At 37.1% G+C, this 22,399-nt stretch overlaps 1 protein-coding gene across 3 annotated transcripts in view; it reads left to right on the top strand.

Moving 5' to 3' along the window:
* The window catches only part of VPS45 (vacuolar protein sorting 45 homolog), a 68,271-nt gene that overhangs the window by 29,217 nt on the left and 16,655 nt on the right, over positions 1–22,399 (top strand). The window contains exons 14-15 of one of the 3 annotated variants that reach the window (XM_055584472.1): positions 13,733–13,864; positions 14,323–14,645. In XM_055584472.1, the coding sequence (XP_055440447.1) occupies positions 13,733–13,864; positions 14,323–14,329 (139 nt within the window). In that variant the 3' untranslated portion in view covers positions 14,330–14,645. Of the gene's footprint in view, positions 1–6,866; positions 6,999–13,732; positions 13,865–14,322; positions 14,646–22,399 lie in introns of those variants that run through there. The other 2 variants (XM_055584471.1, XM_055584473.1) reach the window with 2 other exon arrangements.

Below are 22,399 nucleotides of genomic sequence, written 5' to 3'. Positions count from 1 at the left end.
GGAGCACTCCAAATACTTGTGTCCTGTCCTTAAGTAGCAGACTAGTTCACTTATGCCATTTAAGGTTCAGTTCCATGGCATCTAGCATTTGGAGTTTCAAACATTAAAGCTGAAAATAGATTTGCTGCTTGATTGCCATCCAGAGCAGGTTGTTACTATTTTTGGCGAGGACTGGACTTTGCCAAATGTGGCCAATATACACACTGAGACCTAATTAACAAAGGCCTTTTGTCACACTGGAGGAAAGGATGGTTTTCTTTTTAGGTATTAACTGAAGGAAGCAATTGTCATTTTAATCCGGTGGTTTGTTAAGTTTTAATAAAAACAAAGCTTGTCCAGAATAAACTTACATAAGCCAACCTGAAATTTTAAATATACATAAATTCTACCTAGTTATAAATTCAATACAAAAAAAATTTATGTATTTTTTATTGGGACCACATATTATAAAGAGCCTAATATATGTAGCTGAATCCTATTAGATAGATTGATTTGCGAATTGTTACTGTTAGTATAATTCTTCTATTATTTCAGCTAATCATAATCTAAGGCCTTGGAAGAATAATGTTTTATGAATGTAATAAATTTCCAAAAGGAGAAAAATGTTTTGAGGTACATAAATAACTCTTGTATGATAAAAATGTATTTTTTCACTTTTTTTCTTAAAAAAACTCTGTAGTCTGGTAACAGAACAGAAAAAAATTCTTTTTAAAAATCCAGGGTTGAGAAGCAGAACATGTGGGGTTAAATTCAGACAGTATACTCATTTGGAATCAAAATTTAGAAATGTCAGCAAAGTGGTAAAAAGGAAAGCCAGCCCAAAGCTATTCACCTGAGAGGCTTTTTGAAAAACAGAATAATTCTATTAAATAGCCTTATAATTAACATGATAAAAGTAAAAATATTGATTTTCTTATGAATTTCATATAAGAATTATTGAACAAGAAATTGGCTAAAGGGACATAATAGATCACCAGAAAAGTAGATGATTAGTTCATGACAGCAAACCTTTCTAATTTGGGGAATTCGTTTCCAAATAAATTTCAAAATGATGCTCTTCCAGCAAAATGCACAGTTTATCAGTTGTCAGCATCTGTTAAAGCATTTGTCACTATTACCTAAATATGTATTAATAATTCAATTGTTTCATCCTTTTTTATAACAAATATTTGAATGCTTTCTATATGTCAAGAACTGCTTAAGATGCTGGGGAAGTGGAAGGGACAGGAAAGGCAAAGTACCTGCCTTAACTTACATGAAGGAGACAGACAGTAAAGTAGTAAACAAATAAAAAATATAATTTGGATGAGATAAGTGCTATTCAGGAAATAAATAGGATAATAAGCTACAGAGTACTTTGTCAAGGTGGGGAGGGCTACTTCAGATGGAGAGAACCTCTCTAAAGAAGTGATATTGAAGATGAGTTTTGAATTACAAGAAAGAACCAATCACATAATGATGAGGAAGAAAAGCATCATAAGCAGAGGATACACCAGAACAAAGTCCTTGAAGAAAGAAAACTTGGCAAGTTCATGGAACAGAAAAAAATCCAGTGCAGTTGGAGCATAGCAAATAAGGAGGAAATAAGTTGAGAAGTAGGGCTGATCATATGGGGTCTCGTAGGCCCTGGTAAAGATTTTTTTTGTTTTTTGTTTTTAAGTGGCATAGAAAGCCACTAAAGAGCTTTAAACATTCAAGTGACATAAACTGAACCATGTATTAAAAGATCAGCTTTTGGGGAGCATGGATTATTGAAGGTAAAATTAGAAGCAGAAAGACTACTTAGGAGGTGGCTGCAGTAGTCCAGGTAAGAAATGAGGATGCTTTGGATAAAGAGCCTGGGTGCGAAGGTAGAATCAATAGACTTAACTTAATGGGAGTAGAGTAATGGGACAAGGGTAAGAGAGAAGTCAAGAATAATTCTCAGGTTTTAGAAGGAAATCAAGAGTTTTATTGTTAAATTGCAGATGTCTGCTAGATAATTGGAAATGTTCAATGCTAAATTGGAAGTCGTCAAGATTTTGGTGACTTAAAGCTTTGTCACCTTTAAAAGTGATTAGATCACTCAGGGAGAGAGCATAGAAGGGGGAAAGAAAGAGTCCAGGACTAAGCACTGAATAGAGGATATGGAGTCAGCAATAGAGACTGAAGAAGAGACAGAGAGGAAAATCAGAAAAGCTTGATGTCATAAAGATCAAGGAGTGAGTGGTTACCTAAAGACTAGTCTTCTGAGACATAAAAAGTTGAGGACAGTGAAAAATCCATCAGACTTGGCAATATGAAGGTCTTTGATGACTTTATTCCCCAGTTTCAATGAGTTTGGAAGCCAAATTAGAGAGGGTTACAAGAAATAAGAGAGAGATGACAGATATATGTATGTAACACTTTTTAACAAGTTTTACATGAAGGGGGTCAGAAAATGGGATCGTAGTCAGAAGAGACTGTGGGCTTGGGGGAAAGAGAAATTCAAGAGCATACTTATAATCTGATGAGAATTATCCTAAAGAAAGAGAAATAGGTAATGCAGAAGAGAAAGGGGAAGAGTTGCAGAAGTGAAGTCTGAGGGAGCTAGAACACAAGCAGAAGATATTTTGATGGGAGCAGAGGTGCTTCTTTCACTGTAGTAACTTTGATGGTGAGAACATGGAAACCACCTTGTCTGATTACTTCTATTTTTTCAGTAAAATATGACATCAAGCTATTAGGTGAGGTACAGGATAAAAAGAAAAAACATTGTAAAATTGTTATTTTTAGGCTTGGAATCAAATTTACTAGGGAAATGTAAGTAAAACTTCTAAGTAGGGTTGAGTGCCCATTGGAGTTTTGTGTTGTTAGTTTAAAATACAGCCCATGAGCCGAGTTGTGTGGTTTTTCTCTAGCAGGTTTTAGCTGCACTAGAGTAAATGAGAGAAGGCTGATAGCTGGGTTCAGCCAGGATTTGGGGAAGTGAAAAAAAAGGAAGGTATTGGATAGTGAAAAAAGTATTGTTGAATGAATTGGAGGTATTGATGAGGTCAAGGAATTATTTCTTAGTAGAGATATTAGCATAAGTGAGTTGAAAGTTGAAGGACTGGTTATTAGAGAAAGAAGTCTTGAATTCAAGATGGAGTGGGTAGCCGTTCCCTTCTCAAGGGGATCTTCCCAACCCAGGGATCGAACCCAGGTCTCCCACATTGCAGGCTGATTCTTTACCAGCTGAGCCACCAAGGAAGCCCTTTTGTATTGCAGATACTTGTAATGAAAAAGTTGATGTTATAATCATGGGTGTTGGTGGCTGTGAGGGATGGAAGAACAAATCAGTATGGGTGAGGAGACTGGGATGTGAGATGATGTTAAAGTCACTCAAAATCTTGAAAGAAGCAGGAATGAAAAGGAGGACAGTAAACCAGAGTTAAAGTCTTCAGGGAATAAGAGAGTGACCAGGAAAGGAGGTCAGGAGAAAACAGTGCAACTATGTCATGAGTTTCTGAGACAATGAAAATTGTGAAGAAGGCAGAAAATTGGTTATGAAGCTGTGGTAGGAGGCACAGAAGATACCTCTACCGCCTCCTGGCCCTGTTTTTAACAGAAGGAAGGCTGCAGAGGACTTGAAAAGACCTGCTAAACAATATACTTATAAAAATTTGCCATATAGATATACTCGCACAAGTACACAAAGACATGTACACGAGGATATTTACCAAAACATCATTTGTAATGGTGAGAAAAAAAAAAACCACACAGAAACAAGATAAATATTTTTCAATGGAGAACTGGCTACCTAGATTATGGTACATTACTGTGCATTCTTCTTAAGAAATGGCATAACTCTTCATGGCGTGATACCAAAAACTTTCTAAGATATATTAGATAGAAAATCAAGATGCTATAATACCCCTTTTGTGTAAAACTGTATATTAGCATAAATGTGATTGTGTACATAGGTGTATATAAATAAGTCTGTGCTTGACTGTACATATATTTATATATCTGTGCGGGCTTCCCTTGTGGCTCAGCTGGTAAAAAATCTGCCTGCAATATGGGAGACCTGGGTTCGATCCCTGGGTTGGGAAGATCCCCTGGAGAACGGAAAGGCTACCCACTCCAGTATTCTGGCCTGGGGAGTTGCAAAGAGTCGGACACGACTGAGTGACTTGCACTCACTCACTCACATATATATATATACAAACACATGTATGGTTATGTATACAGTAAATATATCTGAGAGAATAAATAAGAAATTTTTAATAATGGTTACCTCTAGCTATTAAGACAGTAGTTGTAAAAAAAAAAAGACAGTAGTTGTATACACATCTATATTTCCCACTAGGTATTAAGTACTTAATCTTGAAGTAAGAACTATGTTTTATTAGTATGTGGGTTTTTCACAATATTTAACACAGTGCTTTACATATAGATGTTCGGTAGATTTGTCAGATTTCTTATATAGCCACCTGTAGTGGTTGACATGACAAGACTTACAGTTGGGAAATTTAAACTAAAGAATAAATTTGATTGATATTACCAGAAAATTTCAGTGTTTGCAATTTGCCTGTACAGTATTTTGATTTTGTATTCACTTAGCCCCACCCTAAGCTCTAGTCACTGTCTTCACCTTAGATCATTACATATAAAAGAGTCATTGATTATAGTCATCTTTATGGTTAACTTAAGTCTCATCATGATAGAACTTCTTGATTTTGTTGTTACTGTAATAGTAGAAGATATCAAAGGAGATCTGGCAAGAACACAACTTTGCAAAACCAGGAACAACTGTAGAAATGTTTTAGCCCTTAGCTAAGTTAGTGGTTAACCTGCTTGGCAGTGTAGCGATATCCACAAGTTAGGTTTGATCTTTCTCCGCAGATGGTACTTTCACAGATCTCATTGAGGCTAAATTTTTTTTCTTGCTCCAGAATTGCTTTTTATCCCTGATAAAAACAAGCAACTGAAACATGTGATGAGAAAATGAAGCTATCTGGTCATGCATTCCAAATTTAGTAGAATTCAAAAAGGAATTACTCGTTCACATTTGTACCAACTGAGTAGAATCTTGCTTTTGTTTCTATGGAAGCAGCAGCCCTTTCTCATTGGTCTTTTCTCCTCCAATCCATGCTCGTATGATCTTTAACCATCTGTAAGTACTAATTCAAAATTTTGAATTTTAGCCATAACAGCCCACAAAATAGGTAACATATTGCCTCTTAAAAGTTTTAAATTTTTCTGCTTAATGATTAATGATTAAAGTAATCATTTCCAGAAATACTGTATGTGAAAATGTTTTTATCTTCTAATAAAATTTGTTGTCATTTAGTCCGACTCTTTTGCATCCCCGTGGACTGTAGCCTGCCAGGCTCCTCTGTCCTGGGATTTCCCAGGCAAGAATACTGGAGCGGGTTGTTTCTCCACGGGAACTTCCCAACCCAGGCATCAAACCCACATCTCCTGCTTGGGAGGCAGATTCTTTACCACTGAACCACTTGGGAATAGGATATAAATTGGTTGGGTTCTCAAGGTGTCCCTGTATATCTATATACAGCATGAACAGACTAATGTTTTCTAATGTTTACTATCTGCATTAATTAATGCTTTCAGTTGCTATGGTGAATTACAGAGCACAGGAAGATGTGTACAAAGAATTGAACTTGTGTGTTCCACTTACCTTTACCCATTATATAAAAATGTTTTACTGTTGGCCTCATCAGAACATCTACTTTTAAAATTCACCAGAGAAAGGAATTAAATGGAAAAATGTCAGAGATTTTTTATTTTTTTATTTTTTTCCACTGATATTCCTCCTTAAGCCAGCCTAAGTAGTAGGAAGCGCAGGAAAATACATTTATTAATGTTTTCATAACCAAATATGACATAATCATCTCTGTTAGGTGCACAACTGAGTCAAGCTCTATGAGCCTATCCCTATGTAAGTTTGTCCTTACATTGATACAACCTAAACTCACAGTAACCACCAGTGACATTTTCTTCCCTCTCCAGCAATACAAAAATACTCTGGCACCCTGAAATTATCAGATTAAAATATAGTCTGATAAATTCTCTGGCTGTGTTAGAAACCCACTTGAATTTACTCCTTCCCAGTTCTTGCCTTTCTTTTCCATAAGAAAGATATGTACTCTAGAAGCAGGTGATCGGCAGAGGGCAGCTATGGAAAAGCAACATCATGTCCAGGATGAGCCTTGTTACTCTGCTCAGCTGCTTTTTAAATTGACTTATCAGACCAAGGGACTTTCCGGGTGGCTCATATGGTAAAGAATCTGTCTGCCAGTGCAGGTGACACAGGAGACTCAGGTTCGATCCCTGGGGTGAAAAGATCCCCTGGAGGAGGAAATAGAACCCACTCCAATATCTTGCCTGGAAAATCCCATGAACAGAGGAGGCTGGTGGGCTACAGTCCACAGTGGCACAAAGTTGGATATGACTAAGCATGCACACACACGTATCAGACCAGGACTTCAAAACAAGTGTTCCTGTCTAGTTCCTCTCATCAGTCGTGGGTACCCTGTAAGAGAGAAACCTGCTTCCCTTATTCTTAATGACGCAATCTGTGTGATTCATGAGTATTTATTGAAAATAAGCTGCAAGATGGGTCTCAGGCTGTATTCATCCCTTAATGTAAAGAGCACTGCTTATGGAATGTTACTGTAAAAAATACTCATTTTCTGGCAAAAAATCATTTCAGTTTTGAGGATTTTATTATTTCTGAATACTGTAACTGCCTGTATTTTTTTCTCTTCTTGTTTTCTAAATATGTAGGCTAGCCCTAGATAGCTAGACCTATTGTTAGACCCTACATAGACCAAATATTGGTAGAATGTCTTCTTGTCTTCTTGATGGCACATTCTTACAACATTCGATTTGTTTTCCCACAGAACTCGTCCTTTAATGAATATTAAACCAGTTGAGACTGCACTTGAGAAGTCATTATTATCTCAGAATCACTGGTACCTCTAGAACCAATATATTGGGAAGAATTAAAAACATACATCCTTAGAAATTTAGTGATTATTCATTATTCACTTTTACTATGGTAAAAGTTACAGGGACTCATACCAGTTTTTAAAGTTACAACCAATTGTAGTTTATTTGATCCCTTTCTCATGAAATAAACCCCTAAAGATCCTGACAAGAGCGGAACTTGAGTTTTAGATATTCGTAGAAATCTTAGGAATATTAGTATTTCTAAGAGAAATACTTCTGTAGAAATATTAGTAAGAGTTGAAACAACACATATCAGATGTAAGAAAAGACAAGGACCTGTATTTTGCCTGAATAGTCAGTCTCCGAATAATTGAGAGATCATCATACTTTGCACAAAAATATACTATCACTGTTATATAACTCTTAAGCAAATTTTTCCGCAAGAAAAAGCTGGCCAGTAACTAGAAGCAAAGACGTGAAGGAAAAAACCTTGATGGTGTAGAAAATGTTAGTCATTCGTAGACAGTGATGATGCTTTCCTATAAGTTTATAAAGAATTTATAAATTTATAGGAAGTTTATAAAATAATCTGGTGTGTAGTCTAAAGCACCAGATTACTATTGGATTAGTAACAGCCTTAAGGCTCATATCTACTTCTCTGTACTACTAGAGGTGATCATACAAATTATATATTAGGGCCACTACAAATTCATTGTTTCTCACCTCACTTGGGCCTTCAGGGGTACTCAATCAGACTTATGTATCCTTAGATACATAAAGAAGAGAGGAGAACCCTCTCTCTTTGTCTTACTCACCACATCAGTTTAGAATGTTTGCCATAATCTCCAAGTCACCTAACCCACACCAGTGTTTCTGCTTCATGGTGAAAAAAATTGCATATGTCAGGCATTAGGTCCCTCAGTGTCTGCTGCTGCTGCTGCTAAGTCGCTTCAGTCGTGTCTGACTCTGTGCGACCCCATATACGGCAGCCCACCAGGCTCCCCCGTCCCTGGGATTCTCAAGGCAAGAACACTGGAGTGGGTTGCCATTTCCTTCTCCAATGCATGAAAGTGAAAAGTGAAAGTGCAGTCGCTCAGTTGTGTCTGACTCTTCGCCACCCCATGGACTGCAGCCTTCCAGGCTTCTCCGTCCATGGGATTTTCCAGGCAAAAGTACTGGAGTGGGGTGCCGTTGCCTTCTCCGCCCTCAGTGTCTAGCCCATGTGTATAGGATTAGTTAGATGTATCTACCTTTATCTCCTTCCTTCATTCTAAAGGAAATACATCCTTTTCCTTATTTAGAACTAACCTCTTTGCTATCACTAGTTTTAGACTCCTACCATCACTTCTGAAGCCTTTCTTGTAATTATTTGCACTGTCTCTCCTTTCTCTTTCTCTCCCTCTCCCTCCTTCCTCTGTATTTTCAGCTTGTCTTCCTCTGGTTACTTTCCTGCAGGCTCCACACTTACTCAGGTTTCTCTGTTAAGTAATAAGTTTAAAGCCCTTGAGTCAGGGTTCTCTTCTAACCTATCTTCCCTTCACAGTCAAGCTTCTTGGATAAAGTTACTGCCTTCACTCCTCACTTCTTCAGTCCATATACCCTGGCTTCTTGCTTCACCCTAATACACTGAAACATTTCTTGAAAAGTTGCATTGCAAGAATATACACAGTGGTCTCTTTCAATCCTCACTTAACCATTCTGTGCTTCTTAAGACTTATCTCTTGGCCTCTCCCTCTGCTTCTCCCCCTACCTTTCTGACAGCCTCCTTCTCAGCAGCCTTTGCTAGCTACTCTTCTTGTTTTTCCTGTAAATCGTAAAGAATCCACTCCCAACTCTGTCTTTTGGTTCTCTTCTCACTCTTCTTGATCTCCCTAGGTAGAATTCATCTGTTCCCATGGCTTCAGTTGCCGCTTGTTTTCAGGGAAATCACCAGGTCTCAATGTCCAGATGTCTAGTGGACAACTCCACTGGGATATTCCACAGGTATCTCAAAGACAGCATGTTTTTGTCTTCCTTTAAGTCAGTCAGTCTTGCTTTCTTTGTTCAAACTTAAACTACTATAGCTAGTCACCAAAGCCAGAATTCTTAAAGTTATCATGGATTCTTCTTTTATCCTCATCCTTCACATTTAATCATTGACCAAATACTGAAGAGTCTACGTTTTTTGTATCTTCTATATCCAGTCCTTCCCCTCCACTTCTGGTATTTCTTAGTTCCAAATTTTATCATATCTTCCCATGAGTCTTAAGAGTAACCTTTTGTTCCCCAAATTTTCCCACCAACAGCCCCCAATTCATTCTCACATAGCTGCCAAAATTATCATTCAAAAAGGCAAATCTGATCATGGTAACCTGTTACAGCCCTTTGGTGATCCCCCCATGACCTATGAGATTCGAGATTCTCCCTCTCACTATGTTGTTCAGTGCCTAAGTCATGTCCGACTCTTTGCGATCCCATGGACTGCAGCAAGCCAGGCTCCAGTGACTTTCCAGGCTCCTCTCACTATATCTCTAACTTATATGCTTCACACCTGCCATAAAGGAGAAATTAGGATGACTCTGAAGTTTTTGTCCTAAGCAAGTTAAAAGATAGATTGGCCATCAGCTAAGATGGGGAGAGCTATATGTGGAACAAGCTTGGAGGAGAAGATTAGGGATTTGAACATGCTGAATTCAGATATAAACTAAACAGCCAAGTAGAAATGTCAAATAGATACTTAAGGCTAGCCTTTCGGAGAGAGGTCTGGGCTAGATATAGAGATTTGGGAGTCATCAGCAGATAAATGCATTTTAAACCACAGAACTGAGTGCAATCACCTAGGGAAGTGCAGTTCAATAGAACTTTATACATGATGGAAATGTACTATATATCCATGCTATCTAATAAGATAGGCTACTAGCTACATATGACTTTTGAGCACTAAAATAAGCCAGTTACACTGAAGAACTGCATTTTTAATTTTAATTCATTTAAATTTAAATAGCCATATGGGGTCGCTAAGAGTCGGACACGACTGAGCGACTTCACTTTCGCTTTTCACTTTCATGCATTGGAGAAGGAAATGGCAACCCACTCCAGTATTCTTACCTGGAGAATCCCAGGGACGGGAGCCTGGTGGGCTGCCATCTGTGGGGTCGCACGGAGTCGGACACGACTGAAGCGACTTAGCAGCAGCAGCAGCATGTGGCTAGTGGCTACTACATTAGCCAGATCCAGGGAGTAAGTGTAGATCAAGAAGAAGGGAGGACCAGTGACTGGGTTCTGGACATTCCACCATTAAGAGGTCAAGGAGATGAGATGAGACCATCATGAGACACTGAAAAATGTAAACCAATGAAGTAGGAAGAAAACCAAAACAATATGATGTCCTGGAAACCAAGTAAAAAAAGAATTTTGAGAAAGACCAAATGATCAACTTAATTTAAAAGGACCAGAAGCCTCGATAATACACAGTACTCACAGGATATGGAAAGTAGGCACTTTCCTGAACTGCTGGTAGAATGATATCAGTGGAGCACCTTGGAGATAACTACCAGAATGTAAAATGCACAATATGTCCACACAGCTATATATAAAAGGCAGTTTATAAACTGTATATAAAATATATATTAAATATATACATATATATGCATGTATCTTATAATAAAAATATGTAAATTTGTGAATACATGTATATACACAAATTTATACACATAGTATCTCTGAAAGGATATACATAAGAGATGAGTAAGTGTTTGCCTCTTGAAAGAAACTGGGGTACAAGAGGACTGAGGTGAGAAGAAAGCATTTTTTTTCCTTTTTTTTTTTTTTTTTTACAATATACCCTTTTTTATGTTATACCATATGCAAACATTTATCTAGTCAAAGCCAGATATTTTATTTTTATTTTATTTTATTTTATTTTGGCTATGCCACACAGCTTGTGGGGTCTTAGTTCCCCTACCCGAAATAAGTCAGGGCCATCTGCAGTAGAAGCACAAGAGTCCTAGCCACCAGACCACCAGGGAATTCACCAAAACAATGTATTTTAAAATTAGGAAAATGATTGTAGAATATATAGCACTGCTGCTGCTGCTGCTGCTGCTGCTGCTGCTGCTGCTGCTGCTAAGTAGCTTCAGTCGTGTCTGACTCTGCGACCCCGTAGACGGCAGTCCACCAGGCTCCCCTGTCCCTGGGACTCTCCAGGCAAAAACACTGGAGTGGGTTGCCATTTCCTTCTCCAATGCAGGAAAGTGAAAAGTCAAAGTGAAGTCGCTCAGCCGTGTCCTACTCTTAGCGACCCCATGGACTGCAGCCCACCAGGGTCCTCCGTCCATGGGATTTTCCAGGCAAGAGTACTGGAGTGGGGTGCCGTTGCCTTCTCCGATATACAGCACTATGTAACACTTAAAGCATTGTGGTGCTAAGTACATTTTTTCCAGTGGGTAGATTTGAATGAAACTTATTTTGGCTTAAAAAGTAACATTTCAAAGGCATAATTATAAGTCCCAAGTTCACATAGAAATGTCATAATTGACTCTGCTGAATCAGTTGCAAAATAACTATCCCTTCATCATTGGGAGTCTTCATTGCGTATCTCTGAAGCCCAGAGATTATCTTAATATATTTTTCATTTTTTTTTTTCTTTATTTTACTTTTGGCTGTGCTGAGTCTTCCTTGCTATTTCTCTACTTGCAGTGAGCAGCAGCTGTTCTCTAGTTGCAGTGCTTAGGCTTCTCTTTGAGGTGGCTTCTCTTATTTCAGAGCACAGGCTCCAGGTGCGCGGGCTTCAGTAATGGCAGCATGTGGGCTCAGTAGTTGTGGCTCCTGGGCGCTAGAGCACAAGCTGAGTAGTTGTGCACAGACTTAGTTGCTCTGCGACATGTGGGATCTCCCTGGATCAGGGATCGAACCTGTGTCCACTGCATTGGCAGGCAGATTCCTGTCCACTGCACCACTAGGGAAGTCTCCGAATATTTTTTTGGTTTGGTTTGTTTTTTAATTGAAGTATAGTTGATTTACCATGTTGTGTTAATTATTGCTGTACAGCAAGTGATTCCGTTATACACATATACTTTCATTTTTATATGCTTTTCCACTATGGTTTATCACAGGATACCGAATGTATTTCCTTGTGCTATCCAGTAGGACTTTGTTTATCCATTCCATATGTAATACATCTACTGACCCCAGACTCCCGGTCCATCCCTCTTGCATTTCCCCTTCCTCTTGGCAACTACAAGTCTGTTCTCTCTTACTGTGAGTCTGTTTCCACTTCATAAATAAGTTCATTTGTGTCATATTTTCTAACTAACTTCACTTAGAATGATAATCTCTAGGTCCATCCATGTTGCTGCAAACGGCTTTATTTCATTCATTTTTATGGTTGAGTAGCATTACATTGTATTTGTGTATCGCACCTTCTTTCTCCATTCATCGGTCAGTGAACATTTACATTGTCCCCATGTTTTGGCTGTTGTGAATAGTGCTGCTGTGAACATTGGGGTGCATGAATATTTTTGAGTTATAGTTTTGTCTGGATATATGCCCAGGAGTGGGGTTGCTATATCATATGGCAATGCTATTTTTAGCTTTTTGAGGAACCTCCCTGCTGTTTTCCATAATGGCTGCACCGGAACGTTTTTAATAGCCACAATTTCTGATTCTGTTTTCATGAAGTCCCACAAGAACAAATACTCTCTTGGTTAGTGATTCCTTTAAGATGTTTTAGAATAAGACAGAGAGACAAACAGAAAGGCCAGTGTAGGGTTGTTGGGGCTTTGGGGAGCTTTTTTTTCATGATTTATACATAAACATGCACATCCTTTGACTAAAGATGTTTCTATTTAATTTTGTGCTGTAACCTCCAAAATAGATACTTCTACTTGATGTAATTTTAAGTAATGTCCAGTAAGTGATTTAACAGAGTTACTTGCCTACTAAGATTAAGTAATTTTATCTTCTCTTGATGACATGAGAAAAGAGCAAATTTTGACAATTTTGAAAATAATGTAGAAACAAGGGAAAATAACAAGATCTCCTTCTTGTTAATATCTACAGAAGGACCTGATAGGAGGACTACTCACTTTTGTTATAAAGCCATTTTGATAACGATTGAAACAGTGAAACAACACAGTATGACCTAAATGAGGCTAGTGACTGAGATGATGTGTCAGAATGTCCAATATCAACCACCCACGAGTTCTTTGTTTCCATGGTTTCTTTTTCTTGGTTTGTCAAAGGATTGAGGAACAAAGATTTTAACAAGAGGTGGGATTCTAGAATTAATTTATGTGTCCCATTCTTTTTTTGCACTCAAAATACTAAATGTTTCTAGTTCCTGTGTTATGGGGACATCCAAATATACCAGTACTTTCCAAAATACTTTGAGGTGCTTGGACAGAAGCCATTATAATGACACTGTACTAAGTATTTGACAAAGGGCTTATATATGAAAGGAGATGTGTAAGCATAAATTACTGTTATATTGATATCATATCACAGTGAAGTACTCTTCAGCCTCTTGAATATAAAAGAATATTTCTACATTTGGTTCTAGCAAACACTATTGTGCTATTCTGAAATCCACAGCACAGAATTATAAGACATCCGCTCATAAACAGAAAGCAAATCACTATTCAGCATTTCCTGCTCTGTTTCCTGCCAATTTGAGATAATTAAAACTTTTTTTAAACCTTTTATTTTATTCTGCTTTAATTCTGCTTCCTTTACCAAAAAAGAAAGATTCAGAAATTAAAACTGTGTGTATAATAGTACAGCAAATCTTTGCCTTTTTTTCCCCCTTATCCTATAAAACTAACTTTCTACATTATTGCAGACCTCAGGATATCATTGTGTTTATCATTGGAGGAGCCACCTACGAAGAGGCTCTAACAGTTTATAACCTGAACCGTACCACTCCTGGAGTGAGGATTGTCCTAGGAGGAACCACCGTGCACAACACGAAAAGGTAAGGGAGAACATTCAGCCCTGTAGTTCTTTGCCCTTTCCCAGAGAGGAAGACTAGAATTCCCTTTATGTAGGAAAAGTAATGTCAGTGCTGACCAAACTGAATACAAAAATGAGTAAGATAAAGATAGAACATAAAAAATAATAAAATAAACACCTGGAGAGAGAGGTAGAAGAGCCGTGGATTCTGAGTGGCTAAGAGAAACTAGTTTAATGAAGATGATAGTGTGGAAACTGAGCCTTGGATAAAAAATGGACATAAGGTGGGAGAGCTCGTTCTAGGCAGATTTAACCACATGAACAAGTAACGGAAAGCTATAGACAACATACATAGAAAAAGAACAGCAAGTAGTCAACTAGCTGGAATGTATGGAATAAGTGAAAAGGTTAACTGAATGCCATAATTGTGGAAGGCCTTGAATTCCATGCTGAAGAATTTTTTTCTGCTTTCTTATGTAGAAAATGAGGAATCATTGAAAGTTTTCAAGCAGTACAGTTACAAGAAGGTCACAGTATTTTAGGAAGATTAATTTGGAAGCTAAAGGTAGGAAGGACAAAGGATGAGGAGAAAACTAGAGACCCATGGCATGATAGTTAAATTTAATGATTGGGAGCCCTGAGAGATCCATGCTGAGCCGTGTATACATAGATACACAGGAAGGCATTAGAGGTGTTTGTGTACTTTTTCACTTTGTATTATTTGCCTCATTGCACTTTCTGTTTTATAACCTGCATTTTGTAGCCTATGGTAAAAACTTCTTATAGTTCTAAATATATAATCATTCAATAAACAAATATTAATTGAAAGATAAGATAGACTGGATTCGAATCTTTCCCTCTTACCATTTTTTTGAATTTATGCAAATTAGTTAACCGCTTTGTCGATTTCCAGAGCTCACTGTCCATTTATGTATTTCTTTTTGTGAATTTCCAATTCATGTTCTTTTGTCACTTATATAAAGGATAGTGACCATTTTTCTGTTATATATTTTGCAAAACATACTTTCCTCTATTTGGTATTTTTGTTTTGTTGTATAAAACTTTTCTTTCTTTTTAACTTTTATGTAGTCAGAGTTACCAATGATTTTTGCCTCTGATGTCATGCTTAGAAAGTTCTTTCCCAGTCAAGATTATATAAATACTAAGCTCTATTTTTTCCCATGACTTTTAGGGCTTGTATTTAAAGTTTTTTTGTATTTATAATCTATCAAATTGTATTTATAATCTATCAAAGTTTTATTTTGGTGTAAACTGTGTATTAGAGCTTATTTTTATAAAATTTGCAGAAATATTACATGTGCATACATACATAATTACATACAGAAAAGTATACAAATGATAAGCAGACAACTCAATGAAATAACACAAAGTGAGTACATCCATGTAACCACCACATAAATCAAATAACAATGTTATCAGCACCTCTGGAACCCTTCCTTATGCCTCACGTCCCCTTTTTTGCACAGCTCCATGTAAAATAATAGCTTTTATGACTTCTGTTATTATAGTTTTACCTGTCCATAAAAGATACTTGTTGAATGAATAAAGAATGGTTAAAATTAATCAGTTCTGCTTTTCTTACAAATAGATCCTTAGACAAATCTCTAATCCCCTTCAACTTATAAACTACATTTGTCGAGCATTTTTGTTCCACTTTTTTTTATAACCCCAAATGAATCATTATTTTCAGTATTCATTTTCAGTATTTTTTCCACATATTTACTTCTCCTCGCTCTTCATCCTGGTCCTTCTTTCCGATCCGATTTTCTTCTTACTAGAAACATCTTATAGTAGTTCTTTCAGGTCATGGTCAACTTGATGTTTTTGTCTAAAAATATCTTAGTTTAGCCAAGTTTAGAATTTCAGGTTAATAGTTAGTTTTTTTTTTTCCAGCACTTAGAAATCAGAAGACAGTCCCAGAATACAGGGACTTCCCTAATGGTCCAGTGGTTAAGACTCTGCACTTCCACTGCAGGGGGGTATGGGTCCCATCTCTGGGAAACTAAGATCCCACATGCTGTGTGGTGTGGCCAAAATGAAAAAATTTTTAAAAAGAAAATGACCATGAAATACTATTTTCAGTTGTTGCTATTAGGAAGTCTACTCTCAACATCTATAATTGTGTCTCATCTGGAGGCAATATTTTCTTCTCTGGCTCTTTTTAAGATTATCTTTTTGTCTTTGATGTTCTTGTTTCAGTATTGTATATCTAAATGTGAATTTATTTTTATTGATTTTAGTTGGTATGAAAATATATGTTTGGCATTTCATAATTTCTGGAAATTTTCCCGTCATTATTTCTTTAAATATTGCATTTTTTCTACTTCCTCTAGTCCCTCCTTCTGGAATTCCTGTTAGCTATATGTTAGGCATTTATCTATTTTTTCATGTCTCTTAACCTCTTATTTATATTATCTACCTGTTATCTCTCTGTGCTGTCTCCTGTGTAATTTTTTTCATATTAATACTTAAGTACAGTAATTCTCTCTTCAGCCATGCCTAATCTGTGTTTAAGCTTGTAAGTTCTGTTTGCTTCTTTTTCCAATTTGCCTGATTTTTTGTTAATTTCTTTTTTTTTCATGTTTTCAAATCCTGTTCAAATTTTTCTTTAACCACATTAATTCTATTATCTGAAGTCCTTGGAGATCTAATTCTGCTATTGTGCCTGCTGATATTAACTCATGATGACTCATATCTGCATGTGTTCTGTAATTTGGGGTTATGAGTTATCTTAGAGAAGACTCATGAGGGGCCTAAGTTGAAAATATAGCTCTTTTGCATAGTTTTTATTTCATTTAAGCCAGGTACACAAAGAGTATTATCAGTTCAGAACTTTTTTAAAGTTAACTTCTGTCCTGAAGAGTTCCTGAACCATGCAGAACCTATACCTGTTTATTTTAAGTTTCCTTGTGATCTTCCTGTGCAGATTTTTGTTTTTCTATTCCTTCTTTTCAATGAGGGCCTCTCAATTACTCAAGAGTCTTCTAATTCCCTTTCTTACTGAGTCCTAAACCCTGTATCCTGATCCTTTGTGGCTGTTAAAATACAGTGTCCTTGTTTATAAACATTGCCATATACTTAGCGGGTAGTCACAAGCATTGGTTTATACTTGCCAACCTAAGTTTTGGTTCCCTTTTTGTGATGACTTAGAGTTTCCCTTAATTTCTTAAGAGGTTTAGCTATTCAATTAAAAGTATGTTTGTCACTTTTTTATCCAGCATTTCTATATGCTTTATTTAATTCCACCTTATCTAGTTGGCCTTCATGTCAGAAATGGAAGTATAAGTGTGGTTGTGATCTTGGAAAAGTTTAAATTGGTAGTATTACATGAAGTTTACTCTAATTTGAAAACTATTAGGTGATATTTGGAAGCTTAGCGGTACATTCTAAAGTGTCAAACTGAGTATTTTATACCTAATTCAGTAGTCTGTGGGGTACCATTGAATATTTTTGAGCACTGAGTGACACAAAATATCACGACTATTTTATTCAGTTTTCTCCATTGCTCCTACTGGTGGTGGTGACCCCATGGACTGTAGCCCACCAGGCTCTTTATCTGTAGAATTTCCCAGGCAAGAATACTGGAGTGGGTTGCCATTTCCTCCTCCAGGGGATCTTCCTGACCCAGGGATCAAACCTTGATCTGCTTGGCAGGCGAATTCTGTACCACTGAACCACCTGGGAAGCCTTTTGTTCCTGCTACTGCTAATAAAAGTAATAATCGTAGTAAATATTTATTGAACATCTACTATGTGTTAGGCACTTACTAAGTACTTTACATATATTAAGTCATTTAATCCTCAATAAGGTATATACTATTATTTTCAGCACTCTGCTTATGGAAACTGAGGCAGAAAGATTAAATAACTTGCCCAAGTAAACATTGTTACAAAGAGAGCCAGTTCTCAGAGCCAGAGTCCATGCTTTTGATCATTCTTCATTTCCTTCATAAATATTACTTGAAAGCCTGACAATGTATTATTTTCTAAATAATATTTAATAATTTAGGGTTTAAAATGTTTTATTACTAGATAGACATATAGGATTTTATTTTCTTAATCTAAATGAGTTCCCTCATGTTTGTATATATAATTATCTGCTTTTAAATAGGCTTTACTATCAGAATCTAAAAAGGCTAATTGACTCTTAAGTGATCTTTCTGAAAGTTAATATTTCCCATTGAGTGTTTGTAGCCTCCTGATCCATACCTAAGAACTATAGCATCTTCTCTTTAACTTGAAGTATTAGACCTTTAAAACTAATTACCTGTATCTCAATTTAAAAGGGGGGCTTCCCTGATAGCTCAGTTGGTAAAGAATCCACCTGCAATGTGGGAGACCTGGGTTTGATCCCTGGGTTGGGAAGATCCCCTGGAGAAGGGAAAGGCTACCCACTCCAGTATTCTTGCCCGGAGAATCCCATGGACAGTCCATGTGGTAGCAAAGAGTTGGACACGACTGAGCGACTTTCACTTTCGCTTTCAATTTAAAAAATACTTTGGATTTAGAGGGAAAGCTAGATTAGCAAAGATTTTTACACATTTCTTTGTAATTAAGTCACATTACATATAAACAAAAATATATATTTTCAGGTATGTTTGGCTAATTAATTGTACTGTGAATAAAAATATATTTTATTAAAAATGGGAGGGAGACCCTAAATATCTAGGTTTTTCCTTAAATTAGTGTCCCAGGTCCTGAGAAAATAATGTTTAATGTAAAAGTAAGAGAGTAAGGCAGAAAAATAAAGTAAAGCAGCTTTGTGAAAGCTATAGACTAGATACTTCCAACTAGCCAGCTCAATATTTCTTTGTCTGACCTAATTATATGTTAAGCAGTATACCAAATTCGGAGAAGGTGATGGCACCCCACTCCAGTACTCTTGCCTGGAAAATCCCACGGACGGAGGAGCCTGGTAGGCTGCAGTCCATGGGGTCACTGAGGGTCGGACATGACTGAGCGACTTCACTTTCATACCAAATTACCTTTGAGCAGATATCCTTAGCAATAGAAGGTTCAATAAAATCTTGGACAGAATTGTTCACTGCCCCCTGATCAATGAAACTTTTAGAAAGAGGGAGTTGCTATGGTAATTACCAACCTGGAAAAAAATTAATATTTGTAATACATAAATGTTCCAAAAACTGGTTTTTATAATTTACTTTCATAAATATATAGCCTCTAGCAAGAAGTAACTAGTGAAATTTTTCACTATCAGTAAGAAGATAGTGAAATTTGTATTTCAGAGACCAGTTATTGTAAAAGCTTAAGTAATTGAAAGCAACAGTTTCAGCTTTTAGAGGAAAAGCTCATTTTTCATGATGATTGTGGACTACCTTGGGTATTACTAGACTATTAAGTAATTAAGAGTTCACAACTCTTAATACATATTGAAATCCCAGACTCTCAGTAAATGAGAAGGTTAATATTTTTTAAAAATCAGCTTTATACCTCAATACAGTCGGGCTGTGAGCAGCAATAATATATAGGGGGAGAAAGTTTGAATGATTTGTTTCTGTGAATTGTTAGGGTTTAATTTTTGTGGGCGTCTGTACAATTTCCTGTGTAATACATGGATTGTTTCTAAAGAAAAAGTCCAAAGGAATAACTGATAATGACACAGCTCTCCCTCACAAAAGTATTATTTTGAGAGATTGTGACGACCAGGAAACACTATACTTTTAGATGTGTCATGATGAGTGCCCTCGTTTTTATACTTAGAATTATGTAAAATATGGTATACCCCACGAAGATCTGGATTGGTAAGCATTGCAATAAACAGAAATCATACCTTGAGAATTCCCTGGCAGTGTGGGGGTTAGGACTCACTGCTTTCACTGCCATGACCCAGGTTCAAGCCTTGGTTGGGGAGCTTAAGGTCCTGCAAGCCACGAGAGGTGTGGCTGGAAAAAAAAAGAAAAATCATATCTTGTAGCTCGGAGTGTTACAGGCTGATATAGAATCTGTTATCCTTCCCTAGTGGGAAATGCCTGTTACAGGGTATTACTGGGATACAGGTCACTTGATTTTCCTGGTGTATTAAATAAAATCTGATTTATTTTACAGTCAGCTCCCAGCACTACCACTTACTAGTTTATGATTTGGAGCAAGATATTAATGTAATAGGTAGATGGGTCAAAATTGGTCTCTTGCATCCTGGAAAATCATCTGTACCTCTCATGTAGCAACTTTAATAGTCTTTATCCTGGGATACCTTCTGTTTCTAAAATACATTGACATTACCTTTACTTTTGTTTTGAAACAAAATCTTAATGTTAAACAAAAACAAAAAATAAAAAGCTTTCTTTCCCTCTCGAAAGTACTTTCAGAACTCATTGTAACTTTGGTGAAAGAATAGGGACCGTGTATAAGTAAGCCAGTACTTTGGCCACCTCATGCGAAGAGTTGACTCATTGGAAAAGACTCTGATGCTGGGAGGGATTGGGGGCAGGAGGAAAAGGGGACGACAGAGGATGAGATGGCTGGATGGCATCACTGACTCATTGGACGTGAGTCTGGGTGAACTCCTGGAGTTGGTGATGGACAGGAAGGCCTGGCGTGCTGTGATTCATGGGGTCGCAGGGAGTCGGACACGACTGAGCGACTGAACTGACTGACTGATAAGTAAGCCAAGTTTTAAGTCAGAAGTTAGCTGAAGATATATGTCCCTTAGATTTTATAAGGAAATATACATTAATTGAATCTGAAATTCAACTTGCTTTTCAGAGTTCTGCTTTAAGCTGCTCTCTCTTAAGTAGTAATACCTTAATTCTTTAAAGTAGTTCTTTTATGATATTTTTTCAATGATTCAAACACTGGTTACAATGAAGCAGAGTTCTACAGTTCTTTTGTAGTTATATGACTTATTTCTATAGGGCCTACTCTGATTAGGTGTAATTGTAATTATCTTTATTTAGATTTAAACACTATTTAAAATAGATGGTGTGTGTTTGCTGCTAAGACACCAAGGAACTTTGCAGAAGCTAATTATCTCCTTAGCAACATTCTTAATAAAACTGCCTTCCAAATGAAGGGAGGTATTCAATACTTGCTTCTCTCTATAGCCATATGAAGTTTAATATGAATTTTGTATTGCCTTCCCTTCTCCTTGTTATATAATGAAATACAAAGAAATAAAAGATAGTAACCAATCACAGGGACTTCTTTAAGGGCATAATTTTAATGCCTTTTTGAAAGCAGAGAACCTGCCCTGAAAAAGGATCCAGGTAAATGGATTCAACAGTACCCTGAACATGTGCAAGTGCCTGCCCTAAGCAGTAAGTCTTTTCTGCCTCTGGGGTCCAGGCAGGTTTCAGTGTGTAGACTCTCATCTCCTGTCTCAGTGTTCGCCCTTCCTATGGAAGTATTTCCCCCTGCCTTACTCCCTCCCTCTTCATTTATCTCATTAGTCATACTGGCCTAATAGATCCTCAGTTAGGGCGGGAATAATTCAAATTTCAACTTCCGGCATTATACATGACATGAGTTGTTCTAGATCACCACAGATATTTCCACTTTGCGTGAAACAGTGAGAAGTCATTTTGGCCTAGTTTATCTATTCTAGAATAGATAAACATTTACTGAACAAATGAGGACAGCTGTATTTACTGAATATTGGAATGCCTCTGTGAATGAAAGCAAAGATCCTAATCCTTATGAAGCTGACATTTTAATGCAGAGACAGAAATAAATAATAACTTAATAAATAAGTATTCTTTATAGTAAATCAGAAGATGATAAATTCTGTGGGGGAAAAAGGTAGAGCAAAGTGAAGGGAAATCTGTAGTGTGTGGAGGCAGTAGGGAAGCCACACTACTCAGTGTATCAGGAAAGGCCTCATGAAGAAGAGGTCTGAGCAGAGACTTGGAGGAAGTGAGGGAATGAGCCAGACACATGTGGGGGAGAGCATCTCAGGACAGCAGGGCTGTGGTCCTAAGGCAGGATCTTGCAGTGTATTCAAGGAGACTGGGGTCTGGGGTGCAGTCAGAGAGGTGTTGGGGGCCAGATCATGGAGGGCCTTGGAGACTATTTTGAGGGCTGGTTTTTATTGTGAGTCAGAGAGCATGGTAGGACATTGGGGTTTTGTTTTCTAACAGGTTTATGGAGATAAAATTCATATACCGTACAGCTGGGTTTTGTTTTCTAACAGGTTTATGGAGATAAAATTCATATACCGTACAGCTCACCCCCCTTTAAAGTATACAATTCAGTGGTTTTTGGTGTATTCAAAGACATGTGCAAACACCACCACAGTCAATTTTAGAACATTTTCATCACCTCAAAAAGAATCGTCCAGCCTTAGGCAACCACTAATCTACTTTGTGTCTCTATCGACTTCCCTGTTGTGGACATTTCATCTAAATGGAAGCATGTAACATATAATTTTTTGTGAGTGGCTTCTTTTACTTAGTATAATGTTTTCAAGGGTTCATCTGTGTTATAGCTGTCTTTACTTTTGATGGATGAATAGTATTTCATTGTGTGAAATGAAATACCATATTTTGTTTACCTGTTTGTCAGTGGTGGACATTTGAGTT

The sequence above is a fragment of the Bubalus kerabau genome, chromosome 6 (assembly GCF_029407905.1).
Source record: "Bubalus kerabau isolate K-KA32 ecotype Philippines breed swamp buffalo chromosome 6, PCC_UOA_SB_1v2, whole genome shotgun sequence".
In the NCBI taxonomy this organism is placed as follows: domain Eukaryota; kingdom Metazoa; phylum Chordata; class Mammalia; order Artiodactyla; family Bovidae; genus Bubalus; species Bubalus kerabau.
Note: the sequence above shows the minus strand (reverse complement) of the source record. Positions and strands in the feature narration are given on the sequence as shown.